This window comes from Leptonychotes weddellii, chromosome 1 (genome assembly GCF_054177405.1).
Source record: "Leptonychotes weddellii isolate Sample4059 chromosome 1, ASM5417740v2, whole genome shotgun sequence".
Classification (NCBI taxonomy): Eukaryota; Metazoa; Chordata; class Mammalia; order Carnivora; family Phocidae; genus Leptonychotes; species Leptonychotes weddellii.
Genome location: NC_138369.1, coordinates 131,901,889 through 131,917,192, shown reverse-complemented (window position 1 = coordinate 131,917,192; position 15,304 = coordinate 131,901,889). Strand labels below are relative to the sequence as shown.

Sequence of the window (15,304 nt, the reverse complement as noted above, 5' to 3'; positions counted from 1 at the left end):
TAATCCAGTCAACTGTTGGCCCTTGTGTGTTGATCCTCTAATTTTCTGTTATTTCTCCCTGGTTCTTAGTTTCTTATTTTTTGTTGTTGTTGTTCTAATTTCTGGGAGATTTTTCTTCAACCTCATCTTTTGATCCTTCAATTCAATTTTTATTTCCCCAGTCACATTTTTCATTTCCATAGTTTTAATTTGTTTTATAAAACAATACATTTTTATATCTCAGAAGATTCCATTCGTTTTTTTCTAATTAATTTTTAAAAATGTTTTCTTATATTTCTCTTATTGTCCCTGTTTTCTCACAGGTTTCTTCATTCTATTTGCTTGTTTGATTTGATCTTTCTCTTTTACTTTAGAGGCTTTCCTGATAGGTCTGGTGATTTTTGGCTATTTCTTTATATTTAAAAATAAATCAACTAGCCATTTCCCACTGAAAGGAACCGGCATCTTAGAGTAATGGCTGATTCCAGGGCTGGGGTTAGGAAATGTACAACAAGGTGAGTCTGGAACACCTCCTCACACCTCACACCCAACAGCAAGGATGCAACCAAAGGCAACCAGGGTCCTCATGTCAAAGGACCCAGGAACCAACTTGAAGAGGCCCCCTACTAGCAGAGATGGGATAGTCATGAAAGATAACTACAATGGATTGAAACACATTCAACAATGTTTAAAGCCATTTTGAGTTTGTAATAATAATAAAATAATAAAATTAACTGATCATCATTGACAGATTGAGCATTGACAGACACTAGCAAAACTGCTCATTCTTTAAAACGTGGTAAAGAAAGAAAGAGTATCAAACATTTATCCTGCCTTTCCTATATGACTATATGGTTGGGTAACCAAATAGGAGATGAGAAGTTTTTCTTTGTAGAAGTCCAGCTCATACATTGTAACACCTACAGAATTAATGGATCTGGGAAACAATCATCAGTGGCTGCTAACATTGGAAAAAAACCAGAATACTATGTGCATCCTAAAAAAAGTACACAATAATCCCTTGAAGTGAGCAATCTTGTTGGAATCTAAACTGAATAAAGTCTTTAGATCTAGCAATCAATTTACAGATGATGCAGAGAATAGAGGAAAATGGTAAAATGTACCACTTGGATTGCAATCAGCAAAATCCAGACTATAGGATAAATGACCAGGTTTCTTCAATAAATAAATCACACAGAGAGAGAAAGAAGAGAAACACTGTTTTAGCCCCATACCCCGTTAGTGTCCTTTAGCTTTCTTGGAGTCTTAAATTTGGAGACTCACCAGTTAGCTCTTTAGAGAAAGGGTCTTAGTCTCCCTTTGTTGGGGGAGGGGTAAAATGGATGAAGGGATTGCTATGTGGGATGGGATAGGAGCCCTGGATTCCAACCTCTCAATTTAGACAATTTCAATGATTTCCCCCTTATCTTTATACCCCATCCTCACATTCCTCAATACCTAACATCCCAATTTCTGAGCCCTTCGGGGGGGTTCAGCTTACTTCTCTGGCATATTTTCCTCTGTAAACTGTTCTGCTCTGCTAAATCAGTTATGACTGTCCATCCACGTTCCATCTCCCTAAAATGTGTTTAATCTCTTCTCCATTGATGTCTCTCTGCCATTGCGGATCTGAACCTTTAAAAATTCCTCACTGTCATTTTAGTGGGTTTTTGTGAAGAAGTGGAGATAGACATGTATGATCAATCAATCTGCCATGCATAAAGCTTTAAACTAGGACTGTTCCAGAAATTCCAGTATGGCAATCTCTAGAAACTGCATGGTTTTCTGCTATGGGAGAGAACAGGTGAGTTGGCCAGGAACTGGAGAAATCTCCTTGCAGACTCAGCACCTCCCCTGGATGCCAGTGACAATGGCTCAACACTAAAACATCTTCTGAGCATTAAGTCCACCATTCAGCAGAGGTTAGATTTCAAATAACTTGAGAGTCGTCAAACTAGCTTGGAGAATGTAGAGATAACTAGAAGAGAGCTCAGAATCAGTTTCATTGTCTGCCAAGGCCCAACAAAGCCCCACACGTGCCCTGACTCGTATGTGCAGAACAGTCTGTGTTTCTGCACTTTCAGGACATCTGGTAGCCCAAGATCATAAATCCATTGCAGTTAGGTCTCTAGTCACCTCATCCCCTGGAAGCTCTCTGGCAAAGGTCAGAAAATTGCCAAATCCAAGTTAGCTCATCACACAGCATCCCCCTGACACTCTTGACCACTGGTCACCTTTTCTTTCCCCAAACCAGTTTAAGTTACACTGATAAATAGCCATCACAGATGAGCTGATTTGACTTCCCTTCCCTGTCTACAAGCATGAGTAAACACACACACACATACAAACACACACACACACGGCCCTCTGTGCTGCTTCACACATCTCCCTTCCCTTTAGTGCTTGGAGAATTGGGGAGGAGGCTCAGCATTTCGATTTTCCTGAAGGAATAGTCGTTTATATAAATTGTTTAATAGGGGTTAGGTACTTAAAAGTCCTTTTAATGGACGCTGGTTTGCATAAACTGTATTTAGATTATTCTTTAATTGTTTAAATTATCAATAAAGCATTGAGCTTTAAGTTTGGTTAAATCCTACCTTGGGGCCAGTGGGAGGATCAGTTGGCTGTAAAGGAGAGTTGGAACCATGCATACCGCAGGCAGTATGGAGAATAGAGGAAGCTGGGGTGGGGGTGGGGGGCTGGGCCCTACCTCCTCCTGTGGTATGGGCAGTGGTCAGCTCCATTTTAGCACTCGGTTGCCCTGAGCCACTTGTGATAGCAGATGCTGCAGACTGAAAGCTTATAAGCAGAGACCCAAAGTCCCAGAGAGGGCAATGGAAGGGCACTTGCTGAGGTCAGGCTTCTGTGGTCAAAAGTCACGGCTTTTTCACCGGGCCAGATGACAGACCAGGGGACTGGAGGCCGGGGTTCACCCCCAGCCTCTCCAGGGAATGCTAGACAGCCCACTCCAACTTCTCTCCCTCTCTCCGCTTCGTGGCCAGATGGTCCCCACTACAGTGGGGATGTGGGCATGAAAAGTATTTATTCCTCTCCTTATTTCTGTCGTGGAGAATCCACTCTGGACTCCTGAGCTCAGGCCCCAAAGAGACACCCTGGGAAGGTGGTAAAACCAATTCCTGGTCCACTTGTGGCTGATTTGCAGCGCCCTTCAGAGAAGGTGCTGCAGTTGAGCCCCCGCCCCCAGTGTGAGCCCCCAGTGTGAGTTACGGGGGTGGCATTAAGATATCTTCCTAGGGCTGAGGCCAGATCAACACAGAGAGGGATAAGCCCAATGCCAGGCCTCATCAGCAAGCCAGAGAGTCCTAACATCTGATCAGGTGTGGGACCTGGGACCAGCGGGCCAGTTGTCAAGGACACCTGGGATGCCAAACCAGCTGGGCAACACCTACAGAAACGATACTGAGCTCCTACAGCAGCGGTTCCTAAATCTGGCTGCACACTGGAATCACCTGTGATTTGAAAATCCCAGTGCCCAGCTGTACCCTGACAAGCAAGTCAGAATCTCTGAGGGTGGGACCCAGGCATCAGTGTTTTTTAAATATCTCCTGGTAATTCTAGTGGGCAACCAAGGGTGAACCACTGCCATGAGCCAGGCTAGCTCCATTCCCAACCTGATTTATGCTACCCAGCTCTGGAAGGCAGAAACCTAGATGGCACCACTGGGGGCCAAGGCTTTGGCTAAGCCCTCCAGGGCTGCTAACTTCCCCAACTCTAGGGGTCACCTTCATGCAGAAGACCATGCCAGGTGTGCCCTGGAGTTGTTTGATGTTGTGACCCTGTGTGTTTCTGTCCCCTGAAGATCTTTCTCCTTCTCTCCATCCCATTCCACTGCCGTAGTTCAATTTTCCCCACCACTCACCTGGGCTATTGCAGTTGCCCCCTAACCGGCTCCTCCACTAATCCATTCCCTGCACCAGGCCAGGTGATCTAAACGCCAAAACTGATCATGCCACTTCTCTGTTTAAAACCCTTTAGTGACCCCCATTGCCTTCAAAATAAAATATAGACTCCTCTGCTCAGCAGTGAAGACTTTCTGCAGTATGGACCCTCTCTTTCCCCAGGCCTCACCTCCCTCTCCTTTCCCACTCACACCCCATGATCCTGCACACTGGGCCCCTCAGCACTCCATGCTATCTCACACATTTGTGTTCCCCCGTCAGCTGCCTGGCAAACCCCCATCCTTCGAGCTCCAGCCCAAGGATAGCTTTCTGAGAAGTCTTTGCTGACCAAGCGGAGCCTGATGGGTTCCTAGCGCCTCTGGGCCATTGGTGAACCTAGCATTCACCCTGCCTGCATGCTTCCCACCGCATTGCTTTTATTTCTGTGCATCCGTTTCTCCTTCTCTCTTTGACCACTTTACTGCTCCTAGAAGACTTTCATTTGCAGACCTTGGGAACCAAGGAAGCCAACTACCTGAGCTCAGGGTAGGGCCCCTGGATCCACTCCCTCCCAGCCACTTTGAACCAACCACCTCTGCACCAACTTCCTCCAGGCCCTGACCTGCTGTGCTTGGCATCTTGGCTTCATATTCTGTGGATGTCACATGGTAAGTAAGTTCTGTATGGGCTGCTTGTGACCAAGCTGGCAGTCCACCGGATGCTGCTATAGCCCAGACCCCAGGACCATGCCACAGAAATCCCATCCAGGACAGGGAATCATTTGTAACCTTATCTGCTTATTCCTGAGGCCAGTGACTAAGCCTGATTCACCTTTGGATCTCAAATGCCTAGTACCATGCCTGGGACTAAACCCAGGTTTCCGGGGTACTCAATAAATGTTTATTGGGTGGGTGGTTGGATGAATGGATGGCAGGTTGGCTGCTTAAGGTAAGGACTGGAGGATAGATAGACTCATAAACAGATGAATGGCATTTTCCCTTCAATTTATTCTAGTTCCTCTGGGCCCCTCCCTTCTGATGGTCGGAACTTTTCTGCTCCCTTATACCTCCCCTCTGGCAACCAGCTGCAATGGTCCCTGTGGATATACACCCAGGTGCAGCTAGAAGAAATCAGACCAGAATGTCACAACAGCTCACTAAGGAGGTGTCCCCTTCCCCAAATGCCCTTTGCAGTGAAATCCTACACCAAACAGCCTAGCGCCTGACCACCTCCTTTAACTGTTCTGTACTAAGGTCCGATGCAGCACTCATCGTCTTGTCTTGGCTACACTGTGAGCTCTAGAGGGCAGAGCCTCTGCTTGTCTTATAGCACCCCCCCCACTCCCCAGTTCCGATGCAATAAACACAGAAGCCTCCCAGACACAAGAACTGAGTCTTTCCCCTCACTGAGGAAGAGATGGACTTCTTTTCTCTAGAATGTTCTGCCTCTGCAGAGGTGGTTTGGCATCTGTTTCTCAATCTGGGATAAATGTTCTGGATCAAGGAGTCCCATTAAAATGCCTCCCAGAGCACTTAGGGAATTATGCTTGGGGAATCCTTCTTGGCAGCAGATAATAAATCAATCACAGCTCAGTGAAAATGCTGAGTTAGAATGGGATCACTCAGGCCAAGCTAAGAAAGGAACCAAGGATACCCTTTCTCTTGAGGCCAAAACTCAGACCTCCGTGTAGGACTTAGAAGGACCAACCATTCCAGTTTGCCCAGTATTGTCCCAGATTTAGCACCATAATTCCTATACCCTGGGACCCCTCATTCACAGGCAAACAGGGCCAGCTGGTCACCCGCACCCGGGTGCTCCTTCCCTCCTGCATCGTGCAGTTCGTCTGCATGATGCAGTTCGCCCTGTGTGTGCCTCCGTGTTTATGTGACCACAACCCCACCTGCAGCTACCTTCCCAGCAGCTACCTGGAAGCCAGCCTGAGTCCATGCCCATGGGGCTCCTGGTTTTGCCCCTAAGGGCTGAATTCTGAATCTTGCTTCCTGTGTTACCCCAGCCCCAGCTCCCAAATACCAGGGAAATCACAGGAAAGGGAAGGGGAGGGGAGCGGAGGGGAGGGGAGGGGAGGGAAGGCAGGCAAATGTACCTGAAGGAGGGAAACATTGGCAAGGCTGAGTCTGAAGAGGTAGTTCCTGCGAAAACAGAGACGAAAATCATAAGTCAAGCTGGCTCTGCAGGCAGGTCCCCAGGAAGCAGCTTCCTGGCTCCTGCTTTGTGGGGGGCTGGGTGCAGACTGTGGAGGGCCTATGGTGGGCCAACCCAGGGAGAGCTTCATCTCCACTGGCTCTTTTAACCTTCCAGCAACCCCGGGAGTAGAGAGAGAAAACTTCATTTACAGATGAGGAAACAGGTGGGATCAATGTCCGAGTCACAGAGACAGTAGGTGAAGGGGTTGGGATTAAGCGGTGGACTTGTCTACTTCCGAAGCCCACACTGTCTCTGCCCCCCCTCCCCCAGCTGTGCTGGCAGGACCAGCCCCACCACCATCTTCCCCGCCAGGGAGCCCACTTCTGGTAAACTTGAAGCCTCATGGAGGCTCCTGCAGGAACCTAAACAAGCCATCTCCTTCCTTCCACCTTGACCCACTCCGGTCCTCAGACAGGCCAGCCATCTCTCCCGACACGGCGCCTCGGGCCCCTCCAAGTCCTGTCTGCCTCCTCATCTCCTGCAGTCCCTCCTGCAGGGACTCTGGATCTGCCCTTCCCACGGCCACTCCCTGGACCACCGTGTCTCCTCTTGCCCAAATCACCGCCTCCGTCCCCTCCCGATTCCTGTCCTGCACCATCCAGCCCACACAGGGCTGCCAGCTTCATCTGCCTCAAACGCTGTTTCCATCACATCAGCCGGCTGCTCAAAAACCTTAAATAAGGAAAGAGGTCCACACAAAAACCTGCACATATGTTTATAGCAGCTTTATTCACAATTGCCCAAACTTGGAAGCAACCAAGAGGCCTTTCAGCAGGTGAGCGGATAAATAAACTGTATCCAGGTAATAGAATATTCCTCAGAGCAAAAAAGAAGTGAGCTATCAAGCCATGAAGACCTGGAGCAACCTTAGACGCATAATACTAAGTGAAAGAAGCCAATCTGAAAAGGCTACATACTGTATGATTCCAACTATATGATATTCCGGAAAAGGCAAAACTATGGAAAGATCAGTGCTTGTGGTGTGGGAGGATGAGCAGGTGGAGCACGGAGGATTTTTAGGGCAGTAACTACTCTGTATGACACCGTAATGGTGGTACATATCATTATACCTTTGTGCAAACCCACAGAATGTAGACCAAGAGACCATGATGTTGACTACAGACTTTGGGTGATAATGATGTGTCAGCGTGCTTCTTTAATTGCAACAAATGGACCCCTCTGGTGGGGGAGGCTATGCATGCGTGGGAGCGGGAGGTATGTGGGAAACATCTGTACCTTCCTGTCAAGTTTGTTGTGAACCTAGAACTGCTCTAAAAATAACAACGTTAATGTTTGAAAGCCCTTAGATAACAGTGGTGATCTGTTAACCACCCCTCGGGCACTCACAGTGGCGGGTGGGGAGGACACCGCTTTGCCTGGACTCTGGAGCTACAAGGCCACTGTGACTAGGCATGGACTTTGAGGGCGACAGGACCACTGGTCAGCATGCCATGCAGAAGTGACTGTAGGCTCACGGAGTAGACCCTGCAGCAGAGGCAGGGAGAATTCCAGCTCGGCTACCTGCTGGGGACCTTCTGGGAGCTTCAGTGTCTGCATCTGTGAAATGGAGAAACGGAATGCCTGTCTTTCTCATTTCACAGGCCTGTGGAGACAGGGGAATTGTGTGATGCATCTTAAGAGGCTTTATTAATGTCAAGCAGATCCAAATCCAAAGTCTTGGATTTCCCTAAGAATTTTCTTTCTTTCCTTCTAATATCTTCTTTTGGCCATTTCTCTTTTGGTTCCTGAGGTGTTTAGGAATAAGTGCTTTAGAACTTTCTGGCTCTTCTCTACTGAGAAGAGCACTGAGGAGAAAGGTTGTGGAGTGGGCCAGCAGGAGAAGGGGGGCCCTGCTGAATGAATCCAGGGGCCTGAAGGAGACACCCCAGCCTGAAGGCTTCTCTTCCCCAGCTCTGGTGCCAGGCCCAGCCTCCACATAGCTTCTTTGCTATCCTGGGGCTGGGCAGGCCTCACGGGGTGACCTTGGCTCTAGGCCTCTGCTGGACCTCCCCAGCCCCTGCCCTGCAGAGCTTCCCCGCCCCCTCCCTCCTGGCCTGAGGACAGATGGGCTCGGGCTCTGCCCCAGCTGCCTGCTCAGGTAATGCAGGCATCTGCTCACAGCTTTAAAAAATTAGGGGAAACATTGCATCACTTTATTAATTTTTATCCCATCAAAAATCATTCATCACAGCATTGCAGTCTGCTCTTCTGGGAGATGAGAACAGAGAGAAATCTCCCCAGCCTGACCCGCCCCTAAATCCCTTATGGAACAAGGCAGGTATACAGGAATGAAAAATATCCCCAGCCTGAATTCCAGAGACCCAGGGGGTCAGAAAGAATGGGGGAAATGTCTGGAAGAAGAAAAGGAGGAAGGAAAGTGACCTAGAGAAAGGGGGAGAAGAAACTGAGGACTCACTTCATTTGCTGTGCGGGCTGCAATGGACCAAGGGCAGGCCTGACTTTTCCTGTCTCTGAGGGCACAGCCAGGCTCACGGTGGAGCTCCCCATGTGCGGAAGCCCCAGAGTGGATGAGAAAGAGCCCTGTGAACACAGGCGGGTGGCCTGAACCTTCTGAGCCTCAGCTTACTAGTCCATACAATGGGAATAATCGCAGACCGCCCTGCCTGGGGCGAATGTGAAGATGAGGTGATTTATTACATGCCTCATTTACTCCATGCTGTAGGTGCTTTACTGCATATATGGTACTCTGTTGTCATCTTGTTAAGTGATCTTGGGAAGCTCCCCTCCCCCTCTCCTGTCCCTTGCCTCTTCATGTTTAAGTCCAGGGCAGTTGGATTAGACTAGTGATTTTCAAACCTGAGAGTCACCACACTCACCTGGAGGGCTGACTAAACCACACTGCTGGCCCCACCGCCAGAGCTTCGGATTCAGCAGGCTTGGGGTGGAACCCAAGAGTCTGCATTTCTAACAAGTTCCCAGGTGTTGTTGGTCCTGCTGGTCCAGGGACCACTCTTTGAGACCCACTGGAGTAAACATCTCTAAGCTCCCTTCCCTACTAGAGTTGATGGTCCATGATTTTGTGAGAACTATCTCCTTCTGTTCCACTCCATAACGTCTCCACAAGGCCTCCCTAGATCCAGAACAGTGGGGTTCAACAAGATCAGACAACACAGAGGGAAGTGAAGGGCTTCACAGGAGAAGTTGGCGGCCTGAGTCCAGCATCCCCGGTGCAGGCGGCCAGCCAGCCAGCAGGGGGCTCCTGGGCACCTTCTCTGCATGGAGCTCCCAGGCAGGCCGTTGACTGGGCAGTCCTGGCAGCAGGGTAGGGACAGGGGGTAGAAGGTGGCCAGCAGGTGTTCTGCTCTCAGTAACTACCAGCCACGAAGGAATATGGCTTGCTGAGATCTAGAGGTCTAGAGCTCACCGCCCCCACTCCCCGCCCTTGCTCCAGCTAATGCTTCCTTTTGTGGGAGATAGACATTCGGATACAGAAAGGGTCTGGCAGAGAGGAACCCGGGCCCAAGACAAGGGTCTGCCCATAGTGGGCTCATCCTAAATAATATTCCCTCCGGCCAGTTCTAAGCACACTGCCACCCGTGGCCCCAACCCTCCTACACCTCATTACCTGGCTCCCACGATGAGTTGGTTCCTGGAGGGATCCAGAGCAAGCTGGGAGAAATCTCGGGCTCCAGGGTAGGTGAAGTTAAAGACCCACGGCTTCAGATCTGGTGGAGGGACAGACAAGCGTTCTGGTTACTGCTGCACCAGCATCCAACCCCAGAATGGAAGGGGGAAAGTCAGGATGAAGTCAGGGAGCAATGAGGCAGGGACACCCCCGAGACCTGGGTTCCACCTGCCCCCTCTGTGAGCAGCCAGCTGGGGGACAGGGAGTGGGGGTGTCGTCATTGTCCCTGCTATGTTCCCTAGTTCAGAGAAGGGCTCCACGTGACCCCTAGCCATCCAAAGGGAAAACTGTAATCATCCTTGACCCCCCCTAGACCCTCACCAGCACTTAAAAACACTCACAAATCCCGACTGTTCCACCTCCAAGAAATCCATCCCTCCTGCCCTCTGCACCCACTCCCATTCCAAGCTACTATCGTCTCTTGCGTGGACCGGTATCAAGAATATCTTATCTAGCCCGGCTTCCACTCCTGCCCCTCCGGTCCACTTCCTACAAGGCAACCAGAGTGATCTTTCTAAAATGCAAATCTGGTCATGTCACTCTCCAGCTTAGAACCCTTTAATAGCTCCCAGTTGCCCCAAGGAAAAGTTGCAACTCCTGTGAAGGCCTTTGGGTTCTGGACTCACTGTCTTCCCAGTTCCAATGCCTGGCACATTAACTATTTAGTGATCCACTGAGACTTAGAATGATGCTTCATCTTTTACATTCCCCCTCAAACTACCACCCCAGCCACACTAACCTAGAACACTGCAGATCTCTCCCACCAAAGCCTGCAAACCTTGCCCTTCTATGTTCCCTCAGTGGAACAGTCCTGTTCACCCCCCACCCCCACCCCGCCTCTCCTGACTCCCCCAAGCCAGGGTAAGTTCTCTACTTTACTGCCATCAAAGCCCCCATCTTGTTGGGGGTCTAGCCCCCTTGTTTTCTCTGGGGGGTACGGAAGATCTTGCTTCTTAGATCTGTAGGCTCTGCCCAGCACCTGGAAGGAGTTGAGTGAATACATGAGTAATCCTCAACTCCCTTCTATATACAAAGGGATCAAGTTTTCAGACAAGGCTCCACGGAGGTGGGAGAAACGGGACATGGGTGGTCAGTGTCTATCATTGTCTCCTAGGAAGGCCAAAGCCTACCATGGGGATTGGGGGGGGCAGAGACCTCACAGCCCTCTGGCTGGATGGGCAGTGGTCTGAGGAGGGTATACCTGGAGCACAGTGCCTAGCTGACCTTCTCTCTTTCCCTCCCACTGGACACCCACTTCTCCCATCCTGGTCCATGGCCTCCTTAACAGCTCCCCTCAGCCGCGGCCTCATGGGCGGGAGAGAACTGATCAATAATGAGGGAGCCGTGGGGCAGAGAACTTTATGTCAATGGGGATAAAGATGAGGAAAAAATGTGAGGCCCTGGGCTGTCTCCGCACAGTGCATTAGTGACTGGCTCACAGAAGGTCCGGAGGATTGTGTGTGTGTGTGTGTGTGTGTGTGTGTGTGTGTAATCCAAGGGAAATAAATCATTGCTCATTATCCCTCCACTACAGAGTAAAAGCAGCCCTTCATTTCCGCACGATAGGCAAACACTTAATTGCTCCCTGGAGAACTCGAGGTTTTGTGAGCTGGATGTTTTTCAGAAAACTGTGATATGCATGATTTAAAAAAAAGAAGAAAAAAACTCTGCTGCAAAATGTAGCAAACCCCTTGGGTCTGCCTCTGCCCTCAGCAGGTGACTACAGGTTAGTGGCATCTGAGCAATATCGATACAAGGAGTAGATCTGGAGTCGGGTAGGCTGGGTTTTTAGTTGACCTCGGGGCCACCCTCAGAAATCCTGGCAGAATAGTATACTACCTTAGAGACTAAGCCAAGGGTCCTCCTCCTCCAGGAAAATTTCCTGGATTATAATCTCCCACCCTGATTTTATTTTGTTCCATATTCTCTCTACCTTGTCTGTTCCATTCACACTGTATGTTTTTGTCACTCTGAATGTGCTCAAGTCTGTTTTCTGTGTGTGTGGGGGGGAATATGAGGGGCTTGCCTGCCCATCAGACTGAGTGCTCCCCAACAGTAGCAACTGGGTCACACTTCAGTTCTCTTCTTCCCCTCTGAAGGGGATCTTCCAGATATGGACAGCTGAACAGGGGAAGAGGGCTGTGACTGGTGTGCAGCAAGCCAGGAGAAACTCCGTCTGGGGACTGCTCAGCCCGGTCTTCACTCAGGCCCTTTCCTGGGGCAGGGAGGGGAAGGGAAGACGAAACAGGGCAGGAGGGGGGATGGCTGGCAATGGGAGGGAGGGGCAGGGGTAGGAGTGGAGGGTGGCAGCCACTTCCAGTTTCTGTCCCTCTCCCCTAGCCCCAAAGGGACCACCGACAAGGGCAAGGGTAAAGGGGCGAGGCGGGAGAGATGCAGGCGGGTGCAGCACATTGATCCTGGGGGAGCGGTCTCGGGAAGGGAGCCAGCTTCCTCTTATTAAACAGGCAAACAGGACCAGAGGGAAGGCTGTCTTTAAAACACCAAGCACGTTCTGAGAGCTCCGTGTGCAGTGAAGGCTTTGGACGGCGACTTTGAGAGAAAAATGACGCTCTCCATGACGCGCCTGTGATTTTAATTATAGTCAATTCAATTACCCACTTTGTGGATTAACCACTGTCAGTGTTAACTCCATACTGGCTTCTCCCTGCCTCCTAGAAATTCCATGCTGTGACAGGAGGAAGAACGTGCAGGCCAAAGACAAACACAGGTGGGCCCCCCCTTAAAAAAAACCCGTAGGAGAAAATTTAACCTTACGAAATGGAAAAATGCCTGTCAGATTTTGCAACCGGCAGTTCCTCTAGGATATTTAGGGGTTACTCACAGATCAGTCAGGTGTCAGAGGAGAAGGAAGCTCACAGCTACAGGGTTGGAAGCCTACTGATCAGTCAGAAATAAAATGTAACATCTGAGGGGATCCTGGAAGCTGGGGGTTGGCACTGGCCTGGGTCATGTGGCAACTTCTCTGGAATGCAGCATCACCCAGAACACAGTCAGTCACCTAACATGAATTGAGTCCCTCGTTGTGTGCTCAGCAGTACTGAAAGATGTGAGGAGACAAGAGATCCAGTCCTGGTCCAGGACCAGCTGCGCTGGGGAACCAAAGGGAGTGACCTCTAAGGAACAAGAGATATTCGAGTACCCAAAGTGAACTCTCACTCTCCTCTGAAGTCCCACAGCACCCAGCTCTGTCCCTGGTGTCAAGTAGGGCTCAATAAAAAATTTGGTGAATGGATAGGAAAACTCAAAGCTGTCAGAGTAGAGAACTGGGTGGGTTGAGGGCAGGCCAGGAAAGCTGGGGAGGAAAAGCAGAGATGATGCTTCTCTCCAGGGCTGTCAGTCTAGGATGATGGACCATCTCTGCTTGCTGGGGCGAAGGGGATTCCTTAGTTACTCTATGTCAATCGGAGCCTCATTCCTCCATTCAGAAAGAGGGTGGGTGGGAAATTAGTTTCATTCAAGTGATACACACCTGCAGATTAAAAATGGTGTCAAGGAAAAAAAAGTGGTGTCAAGGAAGCCAGGCACTCAAGGAACACACCTTCCACCTCTCTACTACCCCCCACTACCTCCCCAGTTCGCTCCAGTACAGACTAGCCTGGCGGGGGGGGGACGGGGGGGGGACGGGACAGGATTCCCAGGCTCTCCTTCCATTGTCCCTGCCCCCAGAATCAGCCAGGCCAACTGTGTCCCCTAGCAAGTCCCCTGAGAGGAAATGGTTCATCAGGAGCTGCCACGGGTCGTCCAACAAGAAGACAGCCCCCAGTATCCCACCACTTCCATCCCCTACTTGATCCTTCCCTTCAGTGACAGCCACCAGAACTCTGGGAGCCATCAGAAGTCTGAGAGTGTACGCGTGTTTTGTAGGCTTAAGGACATTGCTAATTTACTTTAATCCACTTAAGCCTTCAAAGCCTTGGATCCCAGCTCAAACAAGACAGCACTGAACTCAGAAGACAGCTGCAAATTCTCCTCCCCAAGACAGGAGCCAGCCCACAGCTGGGAATCCCACACTTCTAAACCACCCCAGCCTCCCCACCTTGCCACCCCCAACTCCTATCCATACCACCCCTCCCGCCCCCCAAATCCCATGCCAGCCTCAGAGTCTTGCATTTATTTTTCTGCTCTGGTTTCCATCTTGCTCCTCTCGATTAGCTGTGCGGAATCCCAGAGGACGGCTTCTCATCCTCCTGCCCAGGGGACCTGAAGGTGGAGTGCCCATCACTCTGCCAGGGGGACTAGAAAGAGCACTTGGATGCCCGATGTTAAGGCCTGCCCCTGACAAGATTCTCCAAACCTCTATACCTCAGCCCTCGCATTTGTTAAAGGAGATTGACCATCCTTGCCCTACCTCCCTGCCAGGGTTATTGTGATGTAGAAATTCGGCAGGTGTTTATCAGACTTAAGAACCTGGGGACCCCTGAAGCTACATCCACAGATTCCAGTGTGACCTGCCGTGCAGGTGATGGATCCGGAAGTGCTGACGTGATCATGGTCCCACCAGGGAGCCCCAAACTGGCCACAAGGTCATGGGAGAACATCCGGGATGCTCCAGTATTTGTGTTTTGTTTGGGATTTAGATTATCATCGAATATATATATTAATTTTAGAAACTCTTACTGAGAATTTACAGGCCCCTCAGAATATGTCCAGTGATTCACAAATCCCAGTTTGGGAAATACTTTAATAGGACATCTCATGCCCTCCCTTGACAGACAAAGGGAGTTATTAGTCATCAAGGCCCCCTTCCCTGTGGGTTCCCAGGGCCCCGAAGACAGGCATCCCTGCAACTGTCTTAGAGCAGCAGGAAGTTTCCAGAGATTGAGTCTTCCAAAGAGTGAGTCATCTCCATTCTGCCTCCCAGGGGAGCTACGAAACAGAGCTCACGCTTCCAGAGGAGCTAGAGCTGAGATGGCCAACAAACCCTTGCCCACTCCACGCAGGGCACCCACACCCCCACTTCTAGCAGGAATCCCAGAGAAAGGTGCCCTCCTCCCCCAGGTGAACACGGATGAAAGCTTAAATAAACTGGAGACTCGAATCAGAGCCCTCCGGCCCATGGCTGCCCATCATCCTGCTTACATCTATCCCCAGGGCAACATCTGGGACTTCCGACAGCCGGAGACCCTGCCGAGTCCAGACCTAAGTCCTCAAGACCCAGGCACGACGAAACAGGAGCGAGTGGGAAGCGTCTCTCACCTGCAAAGGCCACAGTGGGGTGCTCCCTCAGGGCGCACAGCTTCTGCTCACTGCTGGCATCGGTGGAGCAGGACAGGTGGAACACCAGCAGTGTGAGGCTGGGCGGCAACAGGGTGATAGCCAGGGGTCCCGGGAACACCATGCTGGGCCCCTCTGCAGTCCTAGCTCCTGGAAGCAGGCTGGGGAAGATCTGCAAGGCAAATACTCAACCTCGCCACGCGCTCCTTCAACCGCGCCCACTGCTCCCCCGCTTCCTCCATGGTTGTGAGCAGTTTCCCGGGGCTCGGCTGGTTTGTTGGCGTAAATAAATTTATAGTTTTACTTATGTGACTTACAGTTTACCTTGCTCTTGTAACAC

General features: G+C 50.4%; 1 protein-coding gene across 2 annotated transcripts in view; it reads right to left on the bottom strand.

The window, feature by feature from the left end:
- The window catches only part of SEMA5B (semaphorin 5B), a 105,599-nt gene that overhangs the window by 25,213 nt on the left and 65,082 nt on the right, over positions 1-15,304 (bottom strand). For both annotated transcript variants that reach the window (XM_081832743.1, XM_081832733.1), the window contains exons 2-4: positions 14,947-15,136; positions 9,670-9,769; positions 5,983-6,028 (exon numbers count right to left, since the gene is read on the bottom strand). In XM_081832743.1, coding sequence (XP_081688869.1) covers positions 5,983-6,028; positions 9,670-9,769; positions 14,947-15,088 — 288 coding nt within the window. In that variant the 5' untranslated portion in view covers positions 15,089-15,136. The remainder of the gene's footprint in view (positions 1-5,982; positions 6,029-9,669; positions 9,770-14,946; positions 15,137-15,304) is intronic.